General features: G+C 40.7%; 1 protein-coding gene across 1 annotated transcript in view; it reads right to left on the reverse strand.

Moving 5' to 3' along the window:
• Positions 1–208: 208 nt before the first annotated feature.
• LOC122070786 (katanin p80 WD40 repeat-containing subunit B1 homolog KTN80.4-like) overlaps positions 209–24,579 on the reverse strand; it is a gene marked incomplete at its 3' end in the record, with an annotated part of 28,201 nt that continues 3,830 nt past the window's right edge. Inside the window, 2 exon segments of the mRNA XM_042634988.1 lie at positions 209–324; positions 411–470. Coding sequence (XP_042490922.1) covers positions 209–324; positions 411–470 — 176 coding nt within the window.

Below are 24,579 nucleotides of genomic sequence, written 5' to 3' on the forward strand. Positions count from 1 at the left end.
CACTGCCTTCTATATTTAGGAGTTCTTCCAAAAATTCCTCATATTTGATTTGAAATTTAACTATTTTATACCAGCTGCTTCATTTCATTTTGTTTTAATGAATAACATCCATTCAGTTTATAAAAGAAAATGAAGAGGGTGTATGCAGTAAAAGGACAACCAAACGCACAGCAGTTTGCAATTAGAAGTGGAACAGGAACTGCCATACCGTATTAAAGAGCACGTTAACTGCAGAAGTTGTCTCGGATGAATTACTGGATGTAGGTCCTTCATAGGGAGAACTCTCTCTCTCCTCCCAGTTTGCAACAAGTGAGTGTGCCTTTCCTAATTTTGTTTATTAATGACAACCAATTCAGCCTTGATATAGTTTATCACACATGTCAAACAAAGAGCTCAAGATAAGAATCTACCTCTTTTCTGAATGTCAAAAGAACAGTCCTCTCGGTTTACTTTATGCACCTGAGCATCATCTGGAACAAAGTTTGGAAGCAGAATCTTTAGGATAGAAATATAGAATACATCATACCCTATGAAAAGTTGCCTAAATTTTCAAATAGTAAGATCCATACTGAAATTCAAATTTTCAATTCATTAAAAGAAGGGACATATGGGGTCATAGTAGAATCACACATCAAGATTAAACCTTGTTTATGCCAGTTAGGTATGGGCTTTTGTTTTTTATTTTTTGAATTTTGACTGTAATGGGCTCTATTATAAAGCCCAAAAGTCTGGTACAATTGGAAGTCTAATAGGTTGTTTGGTCATAGTTTCACTCGGAATTGTGAAGTCATAGTCAATCTTCAAATTTAAGGCAGTTAGGAGTTAATGTTATGGTCTCTCTCTCTCTTTTTTTTTTTTTTTTGGATGAATAAAAAATTCATTACCAAAGGAAAGAGAAAGGGGGGAGGGAACAAACAAAGCAGCAAACAACTTTCAAGACCCTGCCTTACAGAGGGAGAGGGCAGGACCTGAAAAAAAGAAAGGGCAACACCCCCAAAAAACTAAACAGACAAATACAAATACAGTGGAAGACGCATCTTGAGAGATTGCGCTCAAATCAGAGGAGAAGCCAAAATAAATGCAAGCTGGCCCACCAAATCGCAACAAATGACCCAGTTCCATCCCTCGACCTATAGACATCACGCAGCGAGAGAAGGAAGTGGCAAGAGCCTCTCAGGTCTGGGCAAGGAAGAGGCCAGGAGGGACTACTTCTTGTTATGCCTTTTTTATTATTGAACAAATAAGAAATGGTTTGTGTTGTATTAAGATTAGGGAAGTTTTAGTCATCACGGGAGTAAGATTGAGCATTCTATATAAGCATATGTACCCTTCCCCCTGGCCATATCAGCTGATGATAAAGTCTTAAGTGGCTTTTAAATGGTTAGCTTTGGCTAAGATATCGCACTTATCACCTACATCTCTCATATTGATTCCAAATATTCTTCTCCATTCCTCTTTGTTTTTTTTTTTCTTCTTCATACTTTCTATTCTCCCATTTTTATAAGTTGTTTTCCCTAGTTTTTATTCAGAGGTACTGTTCAAGGTCCCGTAACAGTGTTTATTTCTTCTTTACCTACGCACTTCTTTTTCTAAAAAACCCTGTTCAACCCTACCCAACCACAACCTTTCCTTGTAGTTCAGCCACCAAAAGAAAAATCCATAGATTGTAGGCTGTGTAGCATCAACCTAACTAAATAAATAATTATTAAATAGAATCTGAGAAATCAGGTAGGTGTAGAAAACATAGAATGCTTCAGCAAGTTCTCGGAACCATAGTTTACAAGGCAGGCCGCCCTTGAGGTCCAAGGTGAGCCAAGGTACCAGCCCAAAACCTGATGATCATGTTCTGCAAATGTAATAATTTCAACCATTTATCATTTCCTCCCTTGTATGTTTCTACAGTCTCATTTTTACCCCCTTATGTTCTATATTTTGACCTTTATAGCCTTACATTAAACTTTAAACATAAACAACAACAACAACAACATGTCTTAAAAAAACTAAATTGGGTTCGCTACATGGATTATTGCTCTCCATTTAAAATTTAAATATATATATATAAAAAATGAAAAGTAGCTGGATAATATGGCCTGTGATATAACATAAGGCCATCAACTTGGTGAGACAAGGCGTCGCCTAGGCCTTATGGAACATAAATCAGTTATATTAGTATTCATAGAACTGTCTCCAATTACAAAACACTTACCAGGTGGTTGCAACAACAACCATAACCTTATCCCAACTAAATGGAGTCGGCTACATGGATCCAATATGATCAACAAAGTAGAAAACATATAAGATAAAAGAAGTGCAACAAGGAAGTAGAAGATGATATAAGAGATATGTTTTAGCAGTAAAAATAGAACAACATCCCAGGAACATCCCCTACAAGGGGTCGGCTACGCGGGTCTTTGTCCTCCACATAGATCTATTTGTAGTCATACTATAATCCAACCCTATCAATTGCATATATCTCCTTACACTTCTTCAATAGTCATTTTAGGTCTGCCCCTACCTCTTCTAGGACCCTCTATATGACTCTGATCGGTTTTCCTTACGGTGGCATCTGTAGGTCTCCATTGAACATGACCATACCACCTCAACCGACTCTCGCAGAGCTTGTCCAAAATTGAAGTATCAAGGAGTGGAAAAATCGATCAAAGCTGTCAGGGTTTTGACACTGTCAAAATCGATTTAGATCATATCTTCTTATTTAGAGCTCAGTTTGGAAAACCCTTTGCAGGTTTTCTTCATCACCATACCAGTGACATTCGATCCAAGTTTCAACTCCATTGGAGCCCTACATCTCCAACCGTAGATAACCCTAGATAGATTTGCCCTCATTAGGGTTTTGCGATTTGGGTTACATCCTTCAGCGTTTGGTATTTTGGTGGAATTTTGTTCGAAGATTCAAGTTGTTCTTGTTATTAGGATTGATCAGTTGTATAAGATCAATCGTGTGTGATTTGCTCTCTGATTCTTTGTTCTCTATGAATCAATTATTTGTTCTCTGGTAATTCTCTATTACATTTGTTGCTTTAATGGCTAACCCTAAGCCAAAGAATGTTGTTACGAAGGTGATATCCTCATCCACTCATAGAATTACAGAGAAGAAACTTGCAGGAACTGTCAATTTTCAATAGTGGAAGAAAATTGTGTAGTTGGTTTTAACTGGTCGTGACCAGCAGGATCATCTTACAAAGGTGAAGTCTGCTAATGATACAATGTGGGACACTGTTGATGCACGTATTTTGGGACAGTTGTTGAACTCGATGGATAACTCTATCATTGATATTGTTACTCACATCGATACTGTGAAGAAGTTGTAGGATTATCTAAACATACTGTATTCTAAACAAAACAACCTTCTCGCATCTATGAGCTATCTCATAATTTCTATAGGGTTTGGAAGGGTCGACCTCTGACTTAATACTTTGTTGATTTCAAGAATATGTATGAGGAGTTGAACTCTCTACTTCCTATTAGTAGTGATGTCGTAAAACCAGCGAGAGCAGCCCACAATTATGGGTTTCTTGGGTGTCTTGGACCTAAGTATGATGTTTTCCGACCTTAGGTTCTTAGAGGTGACACCGTGGCAGATGTAGCTCAAGAGAATTCTCATGATCCTGCACCAACACCAATAGCTCCGCTCTTATGTCTCAGAATAATAATCGAGGTGGGGGTTCGTACTACTGGCAGTGGAAATGGTAAGGGGCAATCTAATGGTACTTCAGATGGTTCAGAGATAACACAAAAATGCCACCATTGTGATAAACCAGGACATATCCAACGCTTTTGTTGGAAACTTCATAGCAAACCTCCTCATAAACAGTTTGCCAATTCGGTAGCAATTACTGAGTCTTCTCAACCTTCTCAGCCTTGACAATTTGAAGGTAAAATGGTCAAGATGACAAAAGATGAATTTGCACGGTATACTTAGTCTCAAACTCCATCTTCCTCAGTCTCAAAAGTTGATGCAGATATGGCTGCCCTTACCTGGTTAGATCAGTATGACCGCCTTTGGAAGCCAAGAGCCAAGAAAAACTGGTCTAGCGGTTTTGGTCCAATAAGGGTTAGAAATAAAACTAGTAGAGTTTCTAATTTCATGTCTTTATTTTCTATATATTGGTTGTAGTCTATGGACATGTAGAGAATGATTTGAATGATGAATTAATTATTTTGGGTGAACTTTGTGGTTATGTTTGGTCGTGCGAAATCCTTCCTCTCCCTCCCTTTATGTGATTCTTCCCTTCTTCCCTAAAGCCCCCCATTAACTTGGTATCAGAGCTGAAGGATTCCTTTCACAACTCCCTTTCACCTCCCATGGGACACCTTTTCTCTCCCAAAATCTCAGTCGAACCCTCCCCTTCCTTGTTTTAGGGTTCTGGCGAATGAAAAAAAAAAAGAACAGGACAACAGAGAGAAAGGAGGACAAAAGAAGAAAGGAGATAAAGAGATTGAAGGAGAAGAAGCCATACCCAGAACTTCTTCTCAGTCGACCCTTCTCTAGGGTTCCCGCCAGCTAAAAAAAAAAAAAACAAAAAAGAGAAGAGGGAACAGAAGACAGAAAAGAAAAAAAAAAAGACAAGAAGAAGACGAGAAGAGAGAGAAAGGACAAAGAACATACCTGGTTTTTGAAGTCTAGCCGTGAGTCGCCATCTCCATCGCCAATCGCAGCGGCATCTCTTAGTGGTTGCTGGTCCTCGATAGAGAAAACCCTACTGGTTCCATCTCCAAGAAAGAGGCACGTTTCCCCTTTGTCAGTAACCCAAACTCCCACCCCCGAGCCTTTCTTCTTTCTTTAACTATCTTTAATCTTTCTATTTCCCACTTTGCCCCTCTCTTTATGCTTTATTTACTCTTTTTCCAATATACCCTTGCCTATACGTAATATTTTGTGTGCTTTCTAGATATTACGTTACTGCCATCCACTTAGGAATTTCTTGCTAATTACCATTCTGCCATTCCTCTTTTAATTTTCATTTATTTATTGATTTTCCATAACCTATTAGTATTCTTTGTTTATCATCACCATGGTAGCCAATAGCAAAGTTATCCAGTAGTTGAACTCTTATAAAGGAGAAACTGATGAGAAAATTGATGCCCTCACTACCATTGTCACCTCTCTTAAGACAATGATGGAATCTATGCAAATTTCTGTTGACCGATTGGTGGCTGCAGATAGGGGAAAGAGTCCCATCCAGTCTGGGGATTCTTCCAACACCACTCCACGGGATCCGTCACTACCACTGCCACCACCACCACTACATCATACACCACCATCACCTCCACCACCACCACTATATGGAACTGGTCGATATGACGATGGAGCGGAACGAGCAGCAAAATTGGATGTTCTTGATTTTTATGGAGATAACAATGCAGAATTGTACATTGACTGGATTCACAACTTAGAGACATTCTTCAGATTGTATGGGTTGACTGAGACCCGAAAGATTCTATTTGTAGAGGCTAAATTGAAAGGCATGGCCAGAGTCTGGTGGATCAAGCAACAACAAAATCGAACCCGAGGCATTGGTTTAGTCACTACTTGGGCTGAAAGCCTGAAATGCATGAAGTCATGAACTGGAGATTCTTGCCTTCTGATTACAAGCAACGCATGCATCTCAAGTTTACACAGTTGAAACAAGAGAATTTGACTGTTGAAGAATATATTGCGAGATTTTATTATTTGGCCACTCGTTCTGATTTTGAGTGGGATGAAGAAGTATTAGTGGCACAATTTCGCAATGGTTTACACCCTCAACTTAGTGCTGCCCTTGTATCTAGTCGATTGCCTACCATAGAAGACGTCGTGCAAGCAGCGTATCAGGTTGAGGAAAGTCTGAAACGCCCATACAATCGGAGAAATTTTGCAGATACTTTTCCTCGAGGTAATAGTTCTATCCTGCAACAGCCTCCAACCCAAGAAAGGTCATCTAGCAAACCACAGGCTAGTACTACATCTATAGCCTCTTCACGACCTAGTCGATCTTATTCTCCACCTCGACATGTTTCTGAAATGTCATCTTCACGGCCTACTCGTCCATACTCACCCCCTCGGCATGGTTCAGATAAACCTTCTAATGCAACAAAATTTACAGTTAGGTGCTACTCATGCAATGGATTTGGACATATCAGTACTCAATGTCCTAGCCGTTTGGTTGCTTTTATTGATAAGGATTCTCCTATACCATATATTCCCGAAGAGCAACTAGGTTCTGACACAGTTGATTTAAGAGAAGAGCATGCTCCAGGTGAAGTCAATGACACTCTCAGTGATGAAGACCAACATCATTTTTGTCATTCGTCATGTGTTGACCACTCAAAAAGCCATTGACAATGAAGATTGGCACCGCAGTAGTATTTTCCAGACTCGTGTGAAGTGCAATGACCACTTGTTAACCTTGGACATTAATGGAGGTAGTTACACTAATGTTGTCTCTGAAGACGCTGTTCGTAAGCTAGGATTGAAGACAAGAGCCACATCCAAATCCCTACAAAGTTGCTTGGGTGAACAGCACTAATCTCAAAATCACAGATAAGTGTTTTGTCACATATTCTATTGGTGGATTTAAGGATACAGTCCAATGTGACATCCTCCCTCTGAAAGTGTGCAATATCCTTCTTGGTTAACCTTGATTGTTTGACAATAAAGTATAGCATTGTGGCTACGCCAATACCTATGCTTTCAAGCATGCCAACAAGACTATGAAATTTCATCCTGCCAAAGATCTCCTTGAAATTAAGCTCAAGAAGATGGAGGGATCGTTCCTTATTCAGCGTATTTCTTCAGATGGTGAAATTAAACTCGACTTCTTTTCAGAGAAGAAGAGTTGATGTAGATATGGCTGCCCTTACCTAGTTAGACCAGTCTGACCCGCTTTGGAAGCCAAGAGCAAAGAAGAACGGGTCCAGCCCAAGGTTTTGGTCCAACAAGGGTTGGAAATAAAACTAGTAGTTACTTAGTATTTTATTTCATGTTTTTTACCTTCTACAGTTGAACGTAGGAGTAGGATTTATTTCCTTTGCTTTGGTTTCCTTTTTATTGGTTGTTCCCTAGTTTAGGCTAGTTTTCATTTCAGTTAAGCTTCTAATTCTATGTCTTTACTTTCCTATATATTGACTGTAACCGATGGACAAAAAAGAGTGATTTTGATTATTGAATGAAGATGTTGAGTTTGTGCACCAGTGAAAGTGTGTGATTCCCCTCCTTCCCCCTCTCTACTCTGATTTCCCCTTTCTTCCCTAAGGTTCTCCATCACAGGTAATGCTACATGTTTTTCTTCCTCTTCTCAACCCTAGATAATTGATTCAGGAGCATCAGATAATATGTCTGGTATGTCAGGAATATTTTTCTCTTTTAAAGAGTCTTCGGCTACTGTTATGTTCACTAATGGGTCTATTGTTAAAGTTAAAGGGACTAAAAATATTCGTCTCAACTCTTCTTTGCCGTTATCTTCTGTGATGCAGTTGCACGATGGACTTAGGAAAAAAAAAATATCTTTGATTTGATTTTCTTTTGTTTTAGAAACAATTTCCTTTGAAATTAGCTAGCTTCTAATTTTAGAATAGTATCATTTTTAGTAGTTGCTATTAATTGTTTGATTTTTCCTTTATATTGGATATGTAAAGGATGGAGAAGTTTTAGATTTGAAGTTTTTTTGAAAAAAATTGAATGTTTTGCTTGGCTGAATATGGACTGCCGTGACCCCCATCTCTCTCGTTTCTGATTTTTCTCTCCTCTTATTTTCTTTTTCCCTTCTTATCTTCTCCTTCTTCTTGCTGGTTTTCTCTTTCCTACCCTCTATTCTCTGTTCACGACCTCATCACTGGGCTTTGTTCCTCTTCTCTGCTGGGGTGATTTCAGAAAACAAAAGAGGGTTTGCCGCTCCGACAGAGTTCTATTTGCATTCCAGTTCTGGCCGAAGGAGAAGCTCCTGCCTGTGATCCATACCCTTGTCCATTGCTCTCCAAAGAACCCAGTAATCACAAGAGTTGAAGTCAGTGGCAGACCATACCTGCAACTATCGCTGGTTCCGAGATTCAGACTTTATATTCCAAGTATTTGCTTGAATCTTTGAACTGTACTGGTTAGGATTGATCCAACAGGCTTGGGCAACATTAAATCTGGAATTTCAGAACTGTTGAGTCTTGATTTCTGTTGGCTGAAGCTTGATTCTTCAAGTTCCACTGGTTTCTGGTTCTCATGACAAGGAGAAAAAGACTGAAAATCGTGGGCTGCTGTTTAGGTCTTTTAAAACCCTGGTTTGACCATACTACCCTCAATTTTCTTTCCTTATTATCTCTTGTCATATTTTCTCCCTGGTTCCTAAATTACCCTTTTACTAGCATATTGCAGCTTGGCCTTTAGTTCCATCTAATTACAAGTCTGCCACTCCTTTTTAAGTTGTGCCATAAATTACAGTACTACCACTAGTTTGTTTATATTAAATTATTTGTTGATTATGGGCCCATAAGCGTTCCGATTCCAACTGTTGGAACCCAGATCCGCATCATTCTGTTCTTCAATTACCAAATTTTCCTTTTAATCTTTTATCAGTGAGTAAGTTTCCTCAAGCTTACAATTGCTCCATACCTTTTCTCCTGATTAATGTGTTTTTTAAGATCTTATGATGAAGAAAACGATTGGTAAAGGTCTTAGAGTTGGGGGGACTTTATCATTTTTAGGACAATTCTTCTTCCATTGCATGTTCAAGTATTCTCAGCCCCCATCAGATCCATTGTCAACTTAGTCATCCATCTATAAAAGTTTACAGAAACTTAATAATGTAGACTAGAATAGGTGGACCAACCAAGTCTCAACTGCAGGATTTTTTTTTAACCAAAGAACAACCTTTTAACCAATCAAAAATAGTGTAACAAACTCAGACTAGAAGAGGATAAAACATAACCAGCCAAATATCAAGTTCAGTAAAAAGTATCCCCTAGGACCGATCAGCAAACAGACCAGTAGGGGCCAAACAGAGGCTGGTAATAATCCCTTATAGTCCAATCAACTTTAAAACATCATAGAGAAAGGGAAGAAATCAGAGAAGACCAGTAATCCCTATCGATTTTAGTAGTTGGGTGAAAATCCCACTAAAAGACAAGAAAAGGGAGATTTTCAATATCTCAGCAACCAAGGCACAGAAAGGGCTTAGGTGTGGATCAAGTTCCTCCCTAGGTAAGGGAACCTTAGGTTAAAATATCAGCCAAAACTACCGGCTGGGCTGACCTGGGAAAAACCAGAAAATTGTGCCAATCATTCCCTATTTCTCTGGACAGAATTGAGAGAGGAAGTGATTTAAATACCTGTAGAATTAGGACAGATCTGTAACACCTTTTAACAGCAAAGAAGAAGAAGATAATAAAGTAGAAGAGGACCTCTCGGGCTTCTCACCGCAAAGAGTCAATTGGATCAAACACCAATTCCATCAACCTTGATCAAACACAAGACAACTCTTTATGGAGAAAACAATAGCAGCAGCCATTAATTTGTTTATCAAAATCATTCTTTCTTTAGGAGCCTCCTCTTTATTTATAATGTTGATGGGGGAGGGAATTACAAAATAGAAGGTTCCTCAAAAAGGAAACCAAATATTTTCCTCATACAATAGTTACTAAAAACTGAAATTAAAAACTAGTTGAAAAAGAAAACTAACTACTAATGACTTGACTCAACTAATAACTTGACTCCTAAGGAAACAAATATAACTTAAATCAAACCCAACTTAAACATGAAACTAATGAAAAAGGAAACGAACTAGTAATCCCGTATGCAACCTTAAAGTCCCTCTTTTAGGCCCATAAAAGTGGCCTCTTACACTCAAAACACATGGGATCAAAGGCCCAACATGTATGGAAACCAGCCCTAGGTTTATTCCTAATAAAACAAGCCTAGTTTAGTGAAGAATCTACATCACTTAATCCTCGTTTTCGTTCTATTTCAAGTTTCAATTGAGAGTCGTGTCAGTTTGGGAAGGTTCACCATGTAAGTTATCCAACTAGCGTCGATAAACGGTCAGCACATACTTTTTCATTGGTTCATTTGGCTATCTGAGGTCCTTGTCCCATTATTTCCAAATTAGGTTTTCGATTTTTTATTACTTTTGTTGATGACTATTCCAGAGTTACCTGGATTTATTTAATGAATACCGTTCTGAGTTATTTTTCTAAATTTTTCTGCATTATTGCTGAAATTCAAAATCAATTTAATCAAACCATTAAGATTTTACGAAACGATAATGCCAAGGAATACTTTTCTAGTCCCTTTTCTCAGTTTATAGCTGGTTACGGTATGATACACCAATCCTCGTACTCAGACACACCCCAACAAAATGGCGTTGCTAAGAGAAAAAATAGGCATCAAATGGAGGTTGCTCGGTCTCTTTTGTTTGAGATGAAGGTATCAAAACTATTTTGGTCAAATGCAGTTTTAACTGCTTGTTATCTTATTAATCGAATGCCTTCATCGTTGATACAAGGTGCTATTCCTCATTCTCTATTGTTTCCTTCTGACCCTTTATTTATTCTTCCTCGTATTTTTGGTTGTGTTTGTTTTATTCGTGATCATCGTCCAGTTTTGTCAAAGTTAGATCCCCTTGCTCTTAAATGTATCCTTTTGGATTATTCACGTACATAAAAAGGTTATCATTATTATTTCCCTATGCTTTAGAAATATTTTGTTACCGCTGATGTTTCCTTCTGAGTCTGTTTCTTATCCGGATGAGTTCGTTATTATGTTTGAAATGGATGATGATCTTCCGCTATATGTTGTTCAACATTATTCTCCACAGGTTCAGTAGTGCCACCACCACCTCCACTAGTGTTGCCATCCCCTTCCACGGTAGTGCCCTTACCACTAGTTGGTCCAATCGTCTACACTCGTCGTCGTCATCAAGATCAGCACCCCCTGTCTCTATGGTTCCTACATCATCATTTTTGCCTACGCTCCCTAATCCAACTATTTCCCTTTCATTGTCATTTTCTGATATTGATATTCCCATTGCACAGCGTAAGGTTGTTCGGAGTTGTACCCAACATCCCATACCTAACTTTGTTTCTTATTCTGGCCTGTCATCATATTTTCATTCTTGTCTGACTACTTTGTCTAGTCATCCTATTCCTAAGTATGTTGCAGAGGCATTATCTAGTCCTGGTTGGATGATAGCTATGGAAGAGGAGTTATTGGCCTTAAATGCAAATCATACTTGGTATTGTGTACCATCACCTCAAGGTAAGTCTGTTATTGGTTGCCAATGGGTTTATGTTGTTAAGGTAAATCCAAATGGTTCTCTTGCTCAGTTAAAGGCTCGGTTAGTGGCCAAGGGATATGCCCAAGTGTATAGAGTTGATTACCTCGACACTTTTTCTCCTATAAATTGGCTTCTGTTTGTATTCCGATATCTCTTGCTGCTTCTTCCCATTGGCTGTTGTATCAACTCGATGTGAAGAATGCTTTTCCTTATGGAGATCTCCATAAGGAGGTTTATATGGAGCAACCACCAAGGTTTGTTGCTCAAGGGGAGTCTGATTTGGTGTGCAAATTGAAGAAATCATTGTACGGTTTAAAGTAGTCTCCTTGGGCATGGTTTGGCAAGTTCATTAATGTGGTTTGTGAGTTTAGGTTGTCCAAGTGTGACAGTGATCATTCAGTGTTCTATTAGAAGTCTGGCACAGGAAAGATATTTCTGGTTGTTTATGTTGATGATATTGTCATCAATGGAGATGATTAAAAGGATGCAAAGTCTGAAAACACATCTACAATAGAAATTTCAGACCAAGGATCTAGAACGGTTGAAGTATTTCTTGGGTATTGAGGTTGCTCAAACAAGAAAAGGTATTTCCCTCTCTCAAACGAAATATGTTTTGGATTTGTTGACAAAGACTGGAATGTTAGGGTCCAAGCCTTTGGATACTCCTATGGATCCGAATGTAAAGCTCACAGTTGAGAGTGGTGATTTGTTAGAAGCTCCAAAGAAGTATCGGAGATTGGTGAGAAAGCTTAATTATTTGACAGTGACTAGGCCTGACATTGCCTTCCCTGTCAATGTCGTGAATCAGTTTCTTTCATATCCACGGACGTCTCGATGGGAGGCTATTGTTTGTATTTTGAGGTATCTCAAGAAGGCTCTTGGCCGTGGTCTGTTGTACTCTGATCATAGATATGGACGTGTTGAGGGTTTTTGTGCTGCTGATTGAGTTGGATCTCTAGTTGATAGGTGATCAACTACTAGATATTACACGTTTGTTGGCAGAAATCTTGTCTTAGAAGAGCAAGAAGTAGGTTGTTGTGGCTAGGTCTAGCGTAGAGTCTGAGTATCGTGCCATGGCTAATGTCACTTATGAGTTGATGTGGGTAAAGCAGCTATTGATAGGGCTTGGGTTTGAGTGCACTTCTTCAGAATAGCACACAGAAGCCGGTTGGGTCGAAAGAGCAAGCTTCTTCTTTTCAAGCTTCAAGTCTTGTTGTCTTTCTTTTGTTATCCTATGCAGTTATGTTATGGCATGATAACCAAGTTGTGATCCATGTTTTGAATCCAGCGTTCCATGACAGGACAAAACACATTGAGGTTGACTATCAATTTGTTTGGGAAAAGCTACAGCAAGGGGTTATTTCTACAAGTCATGCTCGCACAGGAAAACAACTTGCAGATGTTTTAACTAAGTGATGTAGGGAGGGGACCTAGACAACTAGGTTTCCTACAAGGGGTCAATCTACTAGACAAGTGATACTCAATAGGTCTTGAATTGGGTTGGGTTCACAATTGCTCAACAAAATACAGATTTAACACGCAAGAATATTAGACTAACTAATAGGGCAGTAGCAGTCAATACTAGTCTAAGCATGAAAAACACTTAAAACTACTCAAGTGTCAAATGGGGATATGGGGAAGGGAACATGGCAGCAAATATGTGTTAAGTTTAGCACCAATCAATCAAGACATTAAGCAAGATAAGTAAACCCAAACAATGTCCTAAAATCAGCCAACTAATGAAAGGTAAAACAGTAGCAATTTCTTTAGGATAACAGTAAATAATGGCTTGAAAAACAGAGTAAATTTCAGGTTTCAGTGGGGGGAATAATGAAAAGGGTAATTTACAACGCCACCCCCCAGAGAATGCCAATATTAGAGGGATATCCCCTCTTTCACCAAATTGGACTCGGACCCCCTACCGTCAGTCAGCATTACAGAATATACCAAGAATGCTGACATCAACAATTAATATTTTTTTCTAAATACCATTTTGCACTTCAAAATAAAGGAGTACCAAAATTGCTCTTAATGGTTTTATTCCCAAAATCGATTGAAGAGGAAAAACCTAACTCACAACTCAATCCATGACGGGTCACGCGAGTTACTGAATAAGAGAAGAACGTCAGAGAAGAAGATTGATAAGAACTTTCAAATCGGCGCCTGCAACCCCTTCTGGCGAAGGCGTCTACGACGGGGAGAATTTTGATCAAATCACTTCAGTCCAAGGCTTCTCCTAGGATTCAGGAACCACCACCATCTGAATCACTACAAGACGAGCCCGAGGCCCTTGGACTTGACTTGCCTAACAAGAAATGCTCTGGCAAGTTTGGGAATTTCACAGGAACCCTTTCACTAGTGATGCCAGTGAAGATGATCCTGCACTTGCCTCCTTCTGCTGATTCTGAGCGATGTCAATGCATGCTTGATCCACCATATCCAAGAATTCTTTAATATCCAAGCTGTGTTGTCTTCTTCACAAGCTCCATAACCCTTGTTTGCTCCTCTTCCACTACCTTAAGCTTCTCTTCTGCAGCCTCTTAAGAATTCTTTCATGTCTCTCACAAACCCTCCTCCCTCACGCATGTTGAAGCGCCCCAAGAATTTCCAAATCTCATCCACCCGAGCTTTGAGAACAAGGCACACCTTGACCAAGGCATCGTAGTCGATTTTGGCTGATTTCTTGACATTTGAGAACTCCACACTGAGTCCTCCAACCACCGGTAACCCCAACCTTACATGCTCCTCTCTGTCGTCATTCACTCCGGCACTGTTGGAACCGACGCTGCTCTCGACACTGTTGTTACTGTTACGGCTATTACTTCAACCGAGGCTGTAATTGCGGTTAATCAGACAACATTTCCCTTCAGATCGGATAACCTCTTCCACCACAAAGTGAAGAGTAGTCGTTCCATCGGTGGTCTTAACATCAAAGATTTTCCGCAATGCTGTGAGATTAAAAGCATGTGCATTTCCTCTGGCAGTTCTTGCTTTCATAAGATTCCTTGCCTTGAGGATCGCTTCTAAGAGTTTCACAAAGAGCCCACGAGTTTTGAGCTCCTTGCAAGCCGATTCAAGGATCTGTATAGACTATTTCACTTGTAGGATTTTGTGGTCATAGTTTGATCTGAAGAGTAAGGAATCTAGACGGTCGAAAGCAGACGGAACAGATTTCAGGATGTGGAAGGAGAGATAAAAGGGTAAGGAGGGGTATTTTTGGGATAATGAAAATTCCTAATTTATCAGTTTTTACTCATAAGGGCAGAAACGTCATTTCAAAGCATTCGGTAAAGCTGACTGATGGCAGGGGGTCCGAGTCCAATTTGGTGAAAGAGATAGGGTGTCCCTCTAATATTGGCATTCTCCAGGGGGTGACATTGTAAATTACCCTAATGAAAATAATAGGCAGCCAATGAGTGTGGAACAGGGGGGTTTTACTTACCTTCTTGCTGTCCGTAGTCTGAGGAGAAAAGAACTCAAGGTCATCCAAAGTAAAGAGATGCAATCCACCTGATTTGACGCAATGAAAGGTTCAGCTTGATGGTGTAATGCTCGGCAGCAGCCCAACTTGTTGACTAGGAACTCAGCAGCAACCCAAGTGGGGTTTTCTCGATGGAGGTAATCTCCAATGACTGTGAGCAGTGGCTGCAATAGGGCAGCAGCAACAGAGAAAACAGGAACCAGAAAAAAAGAGAGATGAAAGTCGAGAAAGGGCGGGGGAAAAGTCGAGAAAGAGAGAAAGAGAATGGGAGAAAGTCGTGAGAGAGAGAGGAGGCGAGAAAGAGAGACCGAGAATGAGAGACGAGAGAGAGAAGATTGAGAGAGAGAGGGGCGACAGCTTTCTTGTCTTTCAAAATAAATTTCATTAACTCCCATCGTGCCCAATGGCCTTACATAATTAATGAACTAGTTACTAAAAAAAACAGAAACATTAATCCTAGGAAATAATCTCAGAATGAAGAAGTTTCCAAAAAAAACAAAAAGTAGTTTCCTACTTAATTCAAAAGTCTAAACAAACAAGATATTAGGAAATAAAACTACTAATTAACACATCAGCAATGGGGTCCACAAGATCTGGACGATAGGAAAGAGAAGGAAAGAGACCAGCGATAGTCACTTTCCTCATTCTTACAGCAGAGGTCGACCAGCAGCTTTCTTTTCTTTTCTTCCTGCTTCTAGTTTTCCTCCAGCCAGATAGAGTGCACGTGTGGTTGGGCCTTGCACCTACGCTGCTGGTATACGTAGATGTCCCCATCAACTCTCCCCGGCTTAGAAGAATTCACCTCCAGTGAATTTTGGCTCATGTAGTACTCAAGCAAATCAGAGTTGAGTTGTTGGATTTCTTGCACTGTGATCCAAGTGTTGTCAATTTCCGGACGTCCATGCCATTTGACTAAGAACTCTCTGAAACCTCTTGTGTGTGTGTGGATACAATCCTCTCATCAAGGATTTCCTCAACTTCTTCAGTTCTCCTCATGACCTTAGGTACAGGTGGTAAGGAGGTTAGGGGAAGTGGTTGGGTTGGTTCAACGGTATCATCAAGGGTGAAAGGGAAGTCCTCAGGGTCATCAGGGTAAAATGGGGTAGTGGTAGAGGCACCATGGTATGGGACAAGATCTTCCACATTGAAAATGTTACTGATTTCCATACTAGCTGGTAGATCAAGGACATAAGCATTGGCACCTATCCTCTTAAGTACCTTGAAAGGACCTGTGCTACGAGCATGTAGTTTGCTTGCTTTTCCCCTAACAAAACATTGCGACTTGATTCTAACCATCACCATATCTCCCTCTTGAAACTCTTGTAGTCTTCTGTGCACATCTGCCTTTGACTTATATTGATCGTTGCTCAGTGCTATCTGTTTTCTTATACCTGCATGCAAATCATGTATATGCTGAGCAAAAGATTTGGCTGATGGGGAGGTCCTAAAACTGGACACAACTAGGACAAGGTCCATGGGTGCTTGAGGCTGGTATCCCAAAGAAATCTCAAAGGGTACAGACCAGTGGTACTGTTCTTAGAACTATTATATTCAAACTCGGCCTGGCTAAGGACTCGGTCCCAACTGGTAAGGTGTTCTCCTATGAGGCAACGCAACAAATTTCCCAAACTCCTATTAACAACCTCAGTCTGGCCATCAGTCTGAGGGTGGAAAGCTGAAGAGAAGCGGAGCTTAGTACCCATCATCCGCCATAGGGTCCTCCAAAATGAGTGGTGAACTTAACATCCCTATCGGACACTATAGTGAGGGGTAACCCATGGTACTTGACAACCTCGTTAAAGAAAAGTTTGGCTACTATGGACGCATCAGAGGTCTTAGAGCATGGGATGAAATGGGCCATCTTTGAGAAGCGATCTACAACCACATAAACAGAATCATGGCCTCTCGAAGTTTTTGGCAAACCAACCACGAAGTCTATGCTAAGGTCCTGCCAAGAGGCATAGGGAACAGGTAGGGGAGTGTACAAACTCGTGTTCTGCTTTTGTTGTTTTGGTAGCCTGGCATGTCCTACACTGACTCACAACTCTAGCAACATCCCTCTTCAATTCTAGCCAAAAGAATCGGTCCTCAACGAGGGTGATGGTCTTATCTCAACCAAAATGGCCAGTGACTCCCCTAGCATACAATTCCCAAATCAGGAAGTCTCGGAGTGAAGTCCTGGGAATACACAACTTGCTTCCTTTAAAAAGGAAACCCTCCCAAAATAGGTAGTCTGAGCGACTGACAAGGTTACCTCCACTCAAGGAAGTGAATGGCTCACTAAAATCAGGATAGGTGAGTCACTGGTCCTTGACTCGCTCGAATCCTACAACCTCTACACTTATGGTCCAGAGCAACACACTAGCCCGACTCCTAACATCAGTGCGACTGAGGAACATGTTTACCTGGCTTAATGCATCTACAGCGGTATTCTTTACACCAGGTCTACGCTTGAGTACAAAGGTGTACTCTTGGAGAAACTCAACTCACTTAGCATGTCTCTGGTTTAGTTTCTTTTGGGCACTCAGGTATCTCAGAGCCTGGTGGTCAGAGAATAGCACGAATTCTTGCGGTAAAAGGTAATGTCGCCAATAGCGCAATGATTGGACAACCGCATGGAATTCTTTGTCGTATGTGGAATATCGTTGCCTTGCTTCATTAAGTTTCTCACTAAAGTAGGCAACAGGGTGTCCTTGCCCTAAGACACCACCTATTCCAATACCAGATGCATCACAGTTTACTTAGAAGACCTTAGAAAAATCTGGGAGGCACAGGACGAGGGCCTCAGTTATGAGCTTTTTAATCTCAGTAAAAGCCTTCGTAACACTCTTAAACCATTGAAACTCCTTTTTCATGCAATTCGTGATAGAAGACATAATGGAACTAAACCAGTAAATGAACCTCTTGTAGAAGGTGGCTAAGCCATGAAAATTTCGCACTTCATAGACATTAGTTAGCTCAGGCCACTTTACAATCGCTCTTTCTCAAGGTCAGCAGACACTCCTTGGGTTGAAACAACAAACCCTAAGAAGATGACTTGATCACTCATGAAGGTGCACTTCTTGAGGTTGACAGAGTTTTTCTTGTAGAAACATATGAAAGACCTTCTGTAAGTGATCCAAGTGGGAAGACGGGGTCTTACTGTAGATGAGGATATCATCAAAGTAGACCACTAAGAACTTGCTGATGAATGGTTGAAGCACTTGATTCATTATTCTCATGAAGGTGCTAGGTGCATTTGATAAGGCATGACTAACCACTCAAAAAGACCATCCTTCATCTTGAAGACTATCTTCCACTCATCTCTAGGCCTTACCTGAATTTGGTGGTACCCGCTCTTAAGATCAATCTTTGAGAAGATCGATGAGTTGGCCATCACATCCAACGTGTCATCAAGCCTAAGGGATAGGGAACTTATACTTGACAGTGATCTTAGTGATGGCCCAACTATCAACACACATACGCCAGGTGCCATCTTTCTTTGGCGTGAGGAAGGCAGGTACTGCACATGGGCTAAGGCTCTCCCTCATGAATCCCTTCTGTAACAATTCATCCACTTGCCGCTTGAGTTCGGCGTGCTCTTTGGGATTCATTCGGTAATGGGGTAAGTTCGGGAAAGAGGACCCTGGAACTAAGTCAATAGCGTGCTGGATGTCACGCATAGGCGGTAACTCATCAGGTAGCTCCTCAGGTAGCTCCTCAGGTAATAACCTCTCAAATTTCTTCAACAAGGGTTGTATTTCTCTAGGAGCCTTAGTAAATAAGCGTGACCTATCGGTATTACTCTGTATGGCAAGTAGAGCATAAATCACCCCTGACTCTTAACACTCCCTTTCAAATTGTTGTTGATTTAAAATGTTGAGTGTTTTGGTGGGGGTGTGTTTAGATGTACATTCCTTGTGTTCTGGAACCCTTACTTCTTTAGGGGCACTGGGGGTCAGCCTAATTTTTTTCCCTTTGAACTCAAAGACATAAGTGTTAGACTTCCCATAATTGGTGACATCCCGGTCATATAACCAGGGTCTACCTAGGATGATGTGGGCAACATCCATCTCTAGGACATCACACCACACTCGATCCTCATATCTTGCAAAGTGTAGGGGAACTAGACATCTCAAATTAACGGGGATGGTGGATTGATCAACCCAGGCAACCTTGTAGGGCTTGGGGTGGGGTTCAGGTTTGAGGCCCATTCGAGCAACAATGCTCTTGGCGACCACATTCATGCAACTCCCATTGTCTATAACGACGCGGCAGTTTTTGCCCTGATGACGTGTAAGTGATGAAAATATTAGTTCTCCGCCAATCATTGCTACCCCTAGGTTGTGAGACCATGCATCGCACAATACCGAGCTTGAGGTCACCGGCCTCCTCGGCGTCCTCATCAGATATGGTCTCATCTGGTTTATGGTCCTCATACTCATGGTCCTGAAAACCCTCTTGGTCACGTTCTTCAGGAGTCTACTCTCCCACATAAAGATTCGTATTGGGACACTCTGGAGAAGTGACCAAACCCGAGACACTTGATGCACTGTTGTTGCCCACTACTCTTGGGTGCTTCTCTTAAAATTCCTTTACCCCTGTTGTTAAATTGACGTTGTGGTGCAGCAAGGGGTTTTGGGAATCCAATTGAGCCTTGGGGTGGTTTTCTAAATTAGGACTCTTGGAAGCTCTTCCTCTGAGAATAAGTTCTCATGGAGGATTCCACCTCAAGGGCTATCCTAAAGGCCTGTGGAACGTCTCGCACTAGGTGGGGTGCCATATAAGACTGAATTTCAGAGTTGAGCCCAGTAAGGAATTTGGATAGTGTCTGCTCAACATCCTCCCAAATACGGCTTCTAATTTTCAATTCATTACACTTGCTCATGTATTCGGTCACAGTCAACTTTCCTTGCATCAGGGTATTCATTTCATTCAACAACTGGACCCTATAAGTGATAGGTAAAAATTCCCTCTTGAGCCTCTCTTGCATTTCTACCCAGGTGGTGATTGGCTCAAGTCCTAGGTGGTCCTCTTGATACTCTAGGTCTGTCCAGAAGTCTCAGGTAGCTCCGATAAGTTTGAACTTAGCAAATCGGCAGCGGACTTCCTCTGGCATATCGTAAAAATCAAAGTACCTATCCATCTTCTTAATCTAATCCAGAAGGATCCTAGCATCAATCTGACCATCATAGGTAGGGGCATCTACCTTAATCATCCATCTGACATCAAAGCCCCTATCATAATGCTCATAACCCTCATCATCTCCATATTGGGTATGGTGTCTTGGTGGTGGTCCTCGAACCCTACCCCAACCTCTACCATGCCCTATGCCTTGGAAGTTATCCCCTATCTGGTCATAACCATCAGTGTGGTTATTCTCGTTCACTTCCTCAGGGTTAAGGCCTCTGTCCCTAAGTTCAGTGTCAGTTGTGTTACGGCCTTGCCGTCCATCAAGGTTTTAGGCACTTGTCTTGAGGGCAACCAACTTATTGGTAAGGGTTTAGAGATGGGCAACCTGTATCTCCTGTACAACTTGGTTAGCTTGGAGGGTAGCTGGGATGGCTTTCATGAATTCAGCCAACTGCTCAGGTTGGGTGGGGGTGCTAGAAGGGTCAAACATGTTCTGGTATGCTCTACCACTACGAGTGGACAAAAGGAGACGGGCAGCCAAGGTACGGTTGCCACCAAAGACTCAAGGTCTACTCAAAATCTCCAATTGAGATAGGTAGTTAGTCCTCTCAATCTTGAGGTCAAAAATCTCCCTCTCAAGTGTGTGCTTTTGGTGGGAACAGCGTCCAATGCTATTTGGTCCCGCCAATCTAAGGAAGAAAATGGTGTCCTCTAACCTATGGTAACACTCTCTTAACTCAGACTCGACTACGGACAGATTGTGACGGAGACTAGACCTCAAAAGGTAAGACATGTAAACAATGGACAGCGGTACCTAATTGCCCTAAACTTAGACAAAACCATGCTCTGATACCAAGATGATGTAGGGAGGGGACCTAGACAACTAGGTTTCCTACAAGGGGTCAATCCACTAGACGAGAGATAATAGGTCTTGAATTGGGTTGGGTTGGGTTCATAGTTGCTCAACAAAATACAGATTTAACACGCAAGAATATTAGACTAACTAACAGGGCAGCAGCAGTCAATACTAGTCTAAGCATGAAAAACACTTAAAACTACTCAAGTATCAAATGGGGATATGGGGAAGGGAACATGGCAGCAAATGTGTTAAAAGTTTAGCACCAATGAATCAAGACATTAAGCAAGAAAAGTAAACCCAAACAATGTCCTAAAATCAGCCAACTAATGAAAGGTAAAACAGCAAGAATTTCTTTAGGACAACAGTAAATAATGGCTTGAAAAACAGAGTATATTTCAGATTTCAGTGAGGGGAATAATGAAAATAATAGGCAGCCAATGAGTGTGGAACAAGGAGGGTTTTACTTACCTTCTTGCTATCCGTAGTCTGAGGAGAAAAGAAGAACTCAAGGTCATCCAAAGTAAAGAGATGCAGTCCACCTGATTTGACGCAATGGAAGGTTCAGTTGATGGTGTAATGCTCGGCAGCAGCCCAACTTGTTGACTAGGAACAAAGCAGCAACCCAGGTGGGGTTTTCTCAATGGAGATAATCTCCAATGACTGTGAACAGTGGCTGCAATAGAGCAGCAGCAACAGAGAAAATAGGAAACAGAAAAAAAGAGAGATGAAGTCAAGAAAGGGAGGGGGAATGTCGAGAAAGAGAGAGAGAATGGGGGAGAAAGTCGTGAGAAAGAGAGGAGGCGAGAAAGAGAGGCCGAGAATGAGAGACGAGAGAGAGAAGATCGAGAGAGAGGGGCGACAGCTTTCTTGTCTTTCAAAATAAATTTCATTAACTAACTCTCTGAACGACAGGAGAGAGAAGGAAAGAGACCAGCGATAGTCTCTTTTCTCATTCTCACGGCAGAGGTCGACCAGCAACTTTCTTTCTCTTTTCTTCCTTCTTCTAGTTTTCCTCCAGCCAAATAGAGTGCACGTGTGGCTGGGCCTTGTGCCTACGCCGCTAGTATACGTAGATGTCCCCATCACTAAGTCTTTGGGGAGTGGTAGAGTAGACTATATTTGTAACAAGCTGAGCATGATTAACATCTATGCTCCAGCTTAAGGGGGAGTGCTAGAAGTATGTCGTGAGAAAGGAGGAGTCTTGTGCAAGTCATAGGCTCCTCCCTTAGGTTTTCCTAGTCCCATTAGGACTGTCCTAGTCTAATTAGGATTGATTACAATTAGATTTAGTAATTAGTGTTAGTTTCCTATTCTGATTTGTTTTGACCTATTCCTAGTAGGACTTGTAATGACCAACCTATTTAATGAATGAATGAGGGCAACCCCAATCTCATTGATTGGGACTCCCTTATTCAAATCTCAGGACTCTTTCTCTCTACACTCTTCATGGATACATCTGAAGACCTTGAGGTTGAGCATGTGGAATTCGTCATCCCATTAAAGTATCTTGAAGATCGAGCTCCTCACATTCTAGACTATATCTTTATTATCAAAGAGCTACCTGAATTTTTCTATGGCGTGAAGAGGGACGTACACCATGCTATAATCACACTCACATTCTACAAAATTCGAGGACGAATTTTTTCTAAGAGATGGCGAGTTGATGTAGATAAGCCACTTAATGGACTTATCATATTGCAAATAAGCCTTGGGTGGGTTACGTATGCGTTGGGCCCTTGATCCCATGGGTTTTATTCGTAATAGGCCACTTTAATGCGCCTAAAATATGGGTAAAAAGTAAGAAAACGGGATTTATATTCAGTGTTTTTATTTAAGTTGTTTTAATTCAATAAAGACCCATTGATTGTAATGTCTTATATGGACTATTAGTTAGTCAGTCCTACTCCATGTTGGAGTTAGAAGTCTAGTCCTAGTTCTATTTGAAGTCCTAATTGTAGTAGGAGTGTCTAGTCCTATTTGGAAACTAGCTCCTAGTCAAGGTATAATTGTAATTCTGCCCTCTGTAAATAGAGGAGCCTATGCATTGATATCTCTTAGACTTGAATGAATAAATTATTGAGTAAATACCCTTTAGCTGAAAAGCTGTTATTGAGAGGTGAGATGCCTAAACCTTTGAGGGGTGAGATATCCATTTCTTTATTTTTTTTCACCCTTCTCAACCCTTCATCAGTTCTATTCTTCTTTTCTAATTTATTTTCTGTCCTTACTTTCTATTCACTGTTCTTACAACCGTAGCCAATTAAATTAGATCTGATCAGCCCTAGTGAAGCAAGGACCGACCAGCAAGGGTTTCCCATCTGGAATACCAATCGGACAGACCAAGAAGACCTGTCTCAGCTTCCATTGCATTCAACAATCCTCCTAAGAAGGGGTCAGTTCTGTCCAGTAGTGTCCTGGTTGTTCTACACCAGCAAAGACTCAATCGATCTACACTTGAGAGCAATCGCAGCCAGCTGCTACAGTTATTAAAGTTCTTTTACTACACTCTCTCTCTCTCTCCAAGGTCAGAAATCAAGAAACTGAATAACTTTCAATCCAGGCATCAGAAGTCATCCAATTTTGGAGGTTTTGTTCCTACCTACAAGACCTTTTTCAGCCTCATCAGAGGCCTACAACTCCAACCGCAGGTATTGCTCCATACCCTATCTGTAGGGTTATTTTATCCCATAGGGTTTGATTTTTGGGTGTAATTTTTGGGATCTGTTTTGTTGGGTCTTGTGTGGGTTATTAAACTCTTGTTCTTAGCCTCTTTAATTAAGTTTTGGGATTCCACCTATGTGGGTTGTTAAGTTTTGTGGGTCATACTTTTGTATTATTTGGGGTTAAATATTGTGGGGGTTAGTTCTTGTAATCTACTCCTGCATTAATCCCCTTCTTTGCTAATGATTAACGTTAAGTATTTAAAATAGTCTCTCTGTGGTAGTTCCCGATCAGCCAAATTCACAACTTCATCACCCCTCCTAGCCTGACTAGAGGGACACATCATATACTCTGTCTTTGTTCTGCTAATCACAAAACCTTTTGGGGTGTTCTCCTCACACTTCACCCCGAGATGCACCTCCAGATGCAGACCTCAAACAACTGTGACAATAACACAATAAGATGGATGTTACTCATATTATGCAGTGTAAATACTCTAATAACTCCACTTAACCCTAGAACCTAATACAACTACTCAGGAAAAAGTATTAACACCAAGTACCCCTAGAAACTGTTAGATTGGATTGACTTTTAGCATTTGTTTTTCAGATACTAGCAGATGAAGATAACTTTCAAGGAAATCCAATGGCAAAAAGATGAAATTAGAAGGTATATAATGTAATTTGCTGTTAGAGTGATGTGTCGGTTGGAGGTCTATACCATAGGATGGTATTTGTTACAAGTTATCTTTGTTAGTTAGACATTCCTATTAGGCTTTAGAGTCCTACTCATATTATGTCTTTAGAGTCCTACTCAGAGAATGTCATTGTTTCAGATTTAATATAAAGAGATTGGCTGGCAATAGGTCGTACATCATTTATCGCACAAGCCTTCCTCCCCCAATCTTTTTGTCTCTCTCTCTCAATTCTCTTCTTCACAAGTTCTGGTTTAGCTTTCTTTCCATGGTATAAGAGCCATGAAGAAGAAGAAGAAAAATAGGGTGTCATGCGTTTTATTATTGTTATAAAATATATATATATATATATAAAATAAATCTCTAATTAGTTTACTGGTTCGTTTGCTTATTTCCGTTGTCAGTTGTTCACCGGTTCTAGTTTGCTGGTTGATTTGCTGCTACTTTGCAGAACAGATATAATAAGCCTTCGTATGTTGCTCTGTTAAGCATCGATGATGCTATCGTTTACTAC

Source organism: Macadamia integrifolia, unplaced genomic scaffold, assembly GCF_013358625.1.
Source record: "Macadamia integrifolia cultivar HAES 741 unplaced genomic scaffold, SCU_Mint_v3 scaffold_110A, whole genome shotgun sequence".
Taxonomy (NCBI): Eukaryota; Viridiplantae; Streptophyta; class Magnoliopsida; order Proteales; family Proteaceae; genus Macadamia; species Macadamia integrifolia.